Source organism: Sander lucioperca, chromosome 13 (genome assembly GCF_008315115.2).
Source record: "Sander lucioperca isolate FBNREF2018 chromosome 13, SLUC_FBN_1.2, whole genome shotgun sequence".
Taxonomy (NCBI): domain Eukaryota; kingdom Metazoa; phylum Chordata; class Actinopteri; order Perciformes; family Percidae; genus Sander; species Sander lucioperca.
The window spans coordinates 391,037-399,628 of NC_050185.1; the positions used below are offsets into that span (position 1 = coordinate 391,037).

An 8,592-nucleotide genomic window follows, 5' to 3' on the forward strand; every position below is an offset into this window, starting at 1 on the left:
ACCTACACCCAGGTTCCCGCTTGTAGCACGTTGTTTAAGGTTAGGAAAGATAGTTTTTGTTAATTAAGTACATATGTGTCATAGAATCACTTTTGACTTTTTCAATAGTTTACTTTGTTTTCTTTTAGTTTTTGACACTTAAGGGTTGTTTTCACTTCCATCTGCTAAAGGAGGAAAGGTTCTCTGTGCTATTCTTAAATCTCAGATTGTCATGTATGTACCAGCAGTAATTTCGTGATGTTTGGAAGTCAATTGTAGTCCAATATGCAACTTACAGAAGTGAGATGAGGAAACTTGAAGCCTCCAGAGCACATACACTCAGAAAGGACTTTTCAGTGAAGGAGACATCTTGTTTCCAGCAATAACACTTTTGAAATGAACAGTATTTGCATATTCATGGATTATTAATTAAAATTTATTTTTGTATTTATAGAAATGATTATCCGAGTGGCATACTTTAATAATAGATTTGCCGTTGCAAATAAGTAGTACATAAACATATTTCTAGGAGACAGCCACACAGGCAAGATCCAATGCCACCAATTCCCACATTACAAAATATTGAACTTAGTCAAAACTTAGTCATGTTATAAAATCAAAGGGTAGGAATGTCTGTCACAAAGTCACAAGTATTTTTCAAAAGTAATTTTTAAAAGCACCTTGCAGTGCTCATATTATGCTCATTTTCAGGTTAAAAAAAACACCATATTTTTGTTGTACTGCACACTGCTGCAGTTCCTCTTTTCACCCTGCTCTCTGTTTTAGCTACAGAGTGAGGCATCTCACTTCTGTTCCAACTTTGTTGGGAGTTGCACATGCTCAGTAGCTAGGTAAGGACTACTAGCTAGTCAGAAGCAGAGTATGAGGGCCCTGACAGTACCTAGGTAAGGACTACTAGCCAGTCAGAAGCAGAGTATGAGGGTGTGTCCTGACAGTACCTAGGTAAGGACTACTAGCCAGTCAGAAGCAGAGTATGAGGGTGTGTCCTGACAGTACCTAGGTAAGGACTACTAGCCAGTCAGAAGCAGAGTATGAGGGCATGTCATGCTAGCAGCTAGGCGAGCATTATAACATGTGTTCCAAAGTGACCACGTTTGTCTCTGAAGTAAAGGCTGGACTACAATAGAGCTGTTTGGAGCAGTTTGTGAACAGAGTTTTCTGTTGGAGATGGTAAGTCCCTTTGGGGTGGACTTTGGGCTTTTTCACTTTGTAAACCTATTACATGCACAAAAAAGATATATAACACAATAAAGGAAAGATAAAAAGCCAAAAACGGGATTTAATCAATTATCTGCAGAGGCCATACTTGAATGTATTTCCAACAAATTTCACACAATTACATTAGGTGATTTCAAGTCCAAATGGGGAGGAAAGCAGACCATTTATATTTGGAGACAGTCACATTCACAAACCAGTCATCAGTTATAATAAAATTGTTCTTTAAACTACAAGTGCTGCTAGAGTTTTGACTCTGCTTTTTCTCTTCACCATGCACCTTGGAAGTAGATGAATTTGTGCTAGAAATCCCCACTCGGCTTCTACATCAGTTAAATATAGGTCAGTGGTTTTGTTCTTCACATTGTGTTGCAGCCAAATGTGTCATTTTACAGCCCTGTGTATTGTTCTACACGCTCAGTATGATTTCTTATATTGTACTTGTACTGATCACATTATTTCCATAAAAATAATTAGGGATGCATGTTATATCTGCAATCATATCCATAATAATTTTTTCATACATTGGCATCGGTCCGATGAGCAAAACTGACCCGATGATTATTTCCGTCTAGCTGCTTTTGTGTGTGTCAGGGCGGTGCTGATGTGTGTGTGTGTGTGTGTGTGTGTGTGTGTGTGTGTGTGTGTGTGTGTGTGTGTGTGTGTGTGTTTTTGGTAACACTTCATTTGAAGGTGTTTGCATAATGACATGACACTGTCGTAACCATGACATGACACTGGTCATGAATATTAAGAAGTCTTTATGAATGTTCATGACTGTTGTCATTAAGTGACATTCAGTAAATTATAATACTTTTAATGCAAAGTTAGCATTGTTTGAGATGTTTGTGTTATGAAAACTTGACATTAAGCAAGACTAAATAACAATAACAACAAAAATATGTCATAGCAGACCTTATTATCAAACTTAAAGAAATGATTTAGCTTAGTCATAAGTGGTTGGTTACATTGGCTGTCATGAGACAATTATAATTGTGTCATGAACATTTCCTTGACCTCAAGTAAAGGGAAACAATTTGGACTTGACATTAAGATGCCATATATGTTTTAAGAACAGTTTGATGTCAATGCAGTACCGAGGTGATTTTATTAGTTTTGGACAGATAACGGCTAACTGCTGCTAACTTTAGTTAGGTGCCATTAGCTAGTTAGCCCGGTTAGCTTTACAGTCACATTCAGCGCTAATGGCTACTGTAGGCGCTAATCAAAAGCCGCAGTAATTAGCGACGCGACAAATCCCTCCCTAGCCTCTGGTTGGCTAGTACTTGTTGCCTTCGTTGGTTGGATTGGTTAGGTTTAGACATGAGGAGTGAGATTGGTTAGTAAGAAAACCAGGGTAAGCCAATTAGAGGCAGAGTAAGGCAGAGCTAACTAGCTAACTGTCTGGACGTTTTTCATGGTAAAAAAAAAAAAGACTTGCAAGTGCAGTATGCAATACTTGCAAGGTCGAAGTAATGTGAGGAGGATGCTGTGCCAAATTCTTCAACATCACCAGTTTGATCACTTATATGAAGGACCGCCATCCAGAAGTTCACAATTAATATCAGCAGCAAGCTACTAGCAAGCAGCCTAAACGCAAATAGCGTAGTCAGATTGAATTGCAAAATGTTGATTGAATACCTCCTATCCAGGTTAGAAGCTTTTACAGCTGCAAACACCCGCGTCTTCAGAGTCAGTCCTGCCATGGGGATGGACAGCTGCTGAATGTATGATGAGTCCTGTACATAAACCACAGTAGGATTTCAGTATGTTTGTCACATTTTCTGATTCTTTCTTTCATCCTGTTGAGAGTGATTTGTTCAGTTTCACACTGAAACTGTTCAGTTACACACTTTATGAATCCCTGCATATCTATCATCTGGTTTCTACAACCACATTTACTAATGTTTGGTTCAAATTGACAAGTGAATTTAGCATAAGGTTTGACATGAATTATGGGGTAAATTGAGTATAATCTTCTGCAATTACAGGATTAGAGGTAATTTGCTGCCTACTTGGGCTGCATAAAAGGGTTTCTGAGCCTCTGATATCCTACCCATCTCGCACATGGATCATCATTCTCAGAAATTGCTGAAGATGCAATTGCAGATGTAAAAGGTGCAGATAAACTTAACATAGCTGTAGAGCTTTGTATGCTCTTTAATGCATGCTGACTTAGTATGACTTTGGTATATAGCTTTGTCTCCAGTGCAACAGCTAAATAACAGCTATTAGACGTGACTGATGTTTACTTACATTGTAAAGCAGTAGATTCAACGTGCTGATGAAAGTACCATTGCTTTCCTTCACTGAGATTGCAGCTGCTGACCTTCAATAAAGATAAAGATGATGATGAATGATGATGATGAATAATTTTATTTCAGTTAACATATATGAAAGAAACAATTATTTCCCACAATTTGCCACCGTAGCTAATTGAAAAAGGAATAGGCTGAAGCCAAGGCTTATTTTTGCCTAACCTAAAGAAAAGATCAAAGCTGCCAAGAACCTTTTAAAGGGGATTCCAGTATTTTAAGTAACTGTTGCCTGATGCTGGCATTTGCATCTTTTTAAAATGAGAAAATAATTATGTAAGTATAGATGTTACTTTACGTGCTAATATTCACAATATTAAAAAAGAAGAACAAAACCAAAGTTCTATTTCTCACTTTTCCAAATTTAGCTGTTGACATACACATTGTCTTTACAATATATCGGAATCATACTGGGCACAGTCGAGACAACCTTTATAAACTTAAAATTCTGATCATAAATCTTTAGTTTCATATCAATATTAGCTCATTTGAATTTAGCCTTATTGTATACATAGGCTCTGAAAAATTGTGGGATTTTATTTTCCACCAGATCCTGTGACTGGTTCGATACATTTTAAATACAGGAGGGGGACACAATAATTTAAAGTAACTACGAGGAACTTTTAAATGTTTCTGAAACTGTTTGATTTTCCATCTGATGATCATAAATGACCTGTAACAGCAAATGAGACTAACAGTGACATTTTTGTTTTTATATAGTTTTTATTAATGCCTTTTCCCGGGTCTGCTTTTTTTTGCGAAGTCGCAAAATGATTTCTGATGGGTCACAGATTTCGGTGTAACACTGGAAAAGCCTGTGTTAGTGTATCCAGCCAGGTAAAAGGTAGCAGGAGATTTCTTTATATAGGCCTAATAGTATTTTATTTTATTTTAGAAGTTATCTGTTTTAGTTATGGCTGATACTGGGGCAGGACCATCACAGAAAAAAGGAAATTAAACGAAGAACAACTAAAAGATGAAAGGGAGTGACAGACATCGGTAGGACAGAGGACAATTACAGGATGGTAAATGATTAAAAAACTGACTCTGAATTGGCCCTCCTAGACAGGTATGTAATATGTCTATTTCATTCATAAAATAACTTTAGATTGCGTGATGTGGTTGTATGTCAGTAGCCTAGATTAAATTAAGTCCCCCTTCCATTTAGCGTGTTTTTTATTTCTTTGCAGTCCGTGTTTGTGTTGGCCTACTATTTTCTTTTTTCCCAGCGCAACTATATGACCTCCCGGTAACGCAAACTCAGTAATACAGTGGGTAATACATGCTTTCTTTGTGGACATTACATTTCAGCATCAGCCGGCATGTGCTAGAAAGATCTTTACGACAGCAGGGGTGGTTAAACACTACCGCTTTTGTCCAAAGGGGCCGCTAGAATCAACACAAACTGAAAGTTTCTCATAGCTAATTTAAACACTTGTGAAATATGATGAAATATAAAATAATAGCCCCTTGTGAAGGTAATAATCTTGTGAAGGTAATAATCTTTCTGAAGCTGAGAATGGTCTTGTTTTGTTGACCCTGTGTCAGAGACTTGGTAATTGTTATTTTTAGGCCACATTTTGTGGTGTTGTTGTCTCTGAATGCATTATATTTATACACAATATTTTGTCCATCATGGGGGACAAACTAACAGAAATTCAGTACTGTGTTGTATTAATTATATATTGGAGGTGTTTCTTTTATTTTGTTCATCCAGTTGGCATGATTCAAATGATCACAAACTACAGCCTCCGACATGACCTTACAGATTAATGAGCACCGTCTCTGATACAGAATTAACAAAAACTGCACTGAATAAATTCTTACAAAGACTGTAACACGTATTTCAGGCCTGTTGGAATGCATTGCATGATATTGAATAATTAGATAGTCCCACTTGTTGGGCAGAACAGTATAAGATTTTCAAAGGTCAACAAGTTGTACTCATTTCAATGTATGGCTTTCTGTAGCACCCCCACTAAAGCACTGTAAACCCATTTAAAAGTGGCAGAGAGACTTACGAGGCCAGCTGTGTGTTGTTGACCAGGTATTCCAGTGGGTAACTGCAGCTGAACTTGTACAGCAGACCTGGCAGGTAGCTGATGATGGTGGGGGGATCTGGTGTGTCGATATATCCTGATATGTTTCCAATCTGCACCAGGGACAGGTTCCCATAAGCGTTGGGTCCTTGAGCTGTGGAGACCTGCAGCGAACAACATCAGTGTGGGTAACACTCCTCCTGGCTCGCTAACCAACCACCATTTTCTTACTTTGGGCACACCGGACAGGGATTGATACCATCAGCAATACCAATACTGAGCATGCTAATGCACTTCACTTTTCCAACTCAATCCCTTTTTATCTGATAACGCACCCCCAGGAATTCGTCTCATTTCATCCAGTCAACACTCAGCAAACACATGGGGGAGAGCAGCAGAGATTCACTTTAAACTCCCTTTAAACTGTTTTTTAGAATAGTTTTTTCACTCATCATCTTAGCAGGGCCTCTAAGATCCAACAGCAGTCCCTTTACCGAGTGCTGGACTACATTCCCATGAAAGAAAAACTCAACTAGTCAACATCAAAACATGGATACTGTGAACAAGACAGCTGGCTGACATACATAAAAGACATATCTGATCTTTTTTTCTACAAACTGCTGGGAGGCTTTTTGCTGTTTTTAAAGTGTTCAGCTTCAGTTGGGGTTGTTCTGCCTGTATTAGTTAGAAAACAAAATGTTACTGTAAAGATAATTGTAAAGATAATTGTTGAGTCATCTAAGACTATGAGTAATTTTGTATATGATGATTGTCAGCAGGAATTGCCTACAATGCATGCCTCATTTCTAAATCGCAGCACAAACCTTACATTATCCACTCTTTACAGTGAACTATATTTTATTAGCTTTAATGCTATTTTCTCAAAGCTATTGGTATTATATTTTTCAGATAGGTCTTAATTACCTTAACAACAACATAACCATAACAGTTAAAGCCCCAAATCCAACTCCATCATCAGCAATATTCAGTATCAGTAATGCTTACAGTAATACTGTAAAATCTGTAAAACAAGCTAGTTATACCATTCCTGCTTTTCTTACCACCAGGGAATTGCCACAGGACTCCAGAGTCGCCAGGCTGATACTAAAGATTACTACAGTGGGAAAGGTGTTGTTATTGATGAAACCGCGGCAGTGGGCATCTCCATGGCGACCATTAAGGGCCAGGTCAGTGTCGGTGTAGCCAGAAAAGAGGACAGGGCAGAAGTTTATCTTGAGGGTGATGGTCTGCACCCCACAGTACACACTGATATCCCTCTCCGCTGCAAGACACACACACACACACACACACACACACACACACACAGATGCATATGATATAAAAAATTAAAAATTACTTACATTACGTATAAATCACAAATCAGGAACTGGTATGTGGACAAAAGAATTCATCTCCTCCTTGGAATATGTAGCTAGTTTGAGGAGAACTTTCCTTTAAAGAGACATTCACATGTAAATTCCGTCCAGTAATTCTGAAAGAAAAAAGGTTGAGTTCCTCACCGGGGAAGCGGCTGTGAAAGTTGGCGTCACAGTTGTATCCATTGAATTGAGCTCCAAGTGATAAGACCTTACTAAACACTAAAAGAATCAGAAATATATGTTCCATTTCAGCACCTGAAACAGAGCAAGAATTTGTAAGAAATCCAGTTTATGCACTTCATTTGACACTTAAGAAAACAAAAACAGAAAGTGATCCATCATACTGTATATCTAATTATTTTTGCTGAGAAAAAATATATTCTTCTCAAAGTGTGCTAATGTCAGAGGGGAAGATTTTCCCAGGTGATTTCAGTTATTTCGCAACAGTTTCTGACTTCAGGGGAACATTTTTCATATGCTTGCCAACCAGAATCAAAGCAGACAAATGTCACATGGAATTATCTTTAAATACCTGCAAGTTATAAGAAATTATGTTGGATAATGTGCTGGTAACTATGGTTATTTCATCAAGTATAATGGCTTATCTCTGTGTGCACATCTCATTGTCCTATGAAAACCTGTTATCACATAATCGTTGTCAGTCACAGATAAAGACTTTCAGTCCTGAGGAAACAGCTAAATTAAAGGAGTAATTGCACCAAGTTTGTAGTTAGGTCTCTAGCTCTGACAGCAGACAGTGCTTTTCCTGACAGCATGAGGTAAAAAAGGCAGACAGTTGCTCTGCGAGAAGTAGAACCACTCACCCTGGTTCCTGGAAGCCAGCGAGTCAGCGGTTCTCCATAAGCTTGGGACAGACGATGGAATGGTCTGCACAGCATCCCTACCTGACAACTAGAAACAGGACTAGGGAGCAGGGGGGGAAAAAAGCGATCCTACACATAAGAGATTCATTATTTGAACATGTCAACAAAAAAGGGCTGTCCAGGGTGAACATGGGAAAGTCCATCAAATCTGAATGTGTTATACAAATCCTTTCACGTTCGCAGAAACATGAGCAGGTTTTGAAGTTTCCCACTCATATCCTTTCGGCCCAATCTGGCTGTGTCACTGCTCACAAATGGTTTGACGCCGCATGAGGTCCAGCGGCGGTGGGGGGGAGAATTATCTTTTCATCGCTCCAGTGGCCCTGGCCTGCTGACTGAGCCGTTCCTTTCTCCCCGGGCCGGTCGGGGAGTGCAGAGCCCACCACGCAGGTTCTGGCCCCCAGAATCCACACTTTTCATGCTTTGTTTGCGGCAGTCCTCAGTCAGCACAGCAGCAGGCAATCTGCTTGGCGGGGCTGCGAGCTGCTGCCGGCCTCCTACCTGATCCCTAAACTTTGATTCCTGCGCGCAGGACTCCCATCACAACATAAAGAGAGCAAAGAAATAGAAAGCAAAGTTCATGGAGTTTTAAGGGATTAGCTGGTCCTCGCTGTCCCATCTTCCATATGGACAGCAGTATATGTGACGAGCTTGCCGCAGTGTGAACCAGACAGAGGACACACAGGGCTCCTGTGAATATGGAATATGAGATGGAAATGACATTGCAGTGGCAGTTTCGAGCAAACTTCTCACTTCAGGT

The 8,592-nt window shown here is 39.3% G+C and overlaps 1 protein-coding gene across 1 annotated transcript in view; it reads right to left on the minus strand.

The window, feature by feature from the left end:
• Window positions 1–8,227, minus strand: part of zpld1a (zona pellucida-like domain containing 1a) — a 28,517-nt gene extending 20,290 nt beyond the window's left edge. Inside the window, exons 1-6 of the mRNA XM_035991035.1 lie at window positions 7,773–8,227; window positions 7,090–7,203; window positions 6,631–6,851; window positions 5,552–5,733; window positions 3,472–3,544; window positions 2,857–2,954 (exon numbers count right to left, since the gene is read on the minus strand). Coding sequence (XP_035846928.1) covers window positions 2,857–2,954; window positions 3,472–3,544; window positions 5,552–5,733; window positions 6,631–6,851; window positions 7,090–7,195 — 680 coding nt within the window. The 5' untranslated portion in view covers window positions 7,196–7,203; window positions 7,773–8,227. The remainder of the gene's footprint in view (window positions 1–2,856; window positions 2,955–3,471; window positions 3,545–5,551; window positions 5,734–6,630; window positions 6,852–7,089; window positions 7,204–7,772) is intronic.
• Window positions 8,228–8,592: the final 365 nt, after the last annotated feature.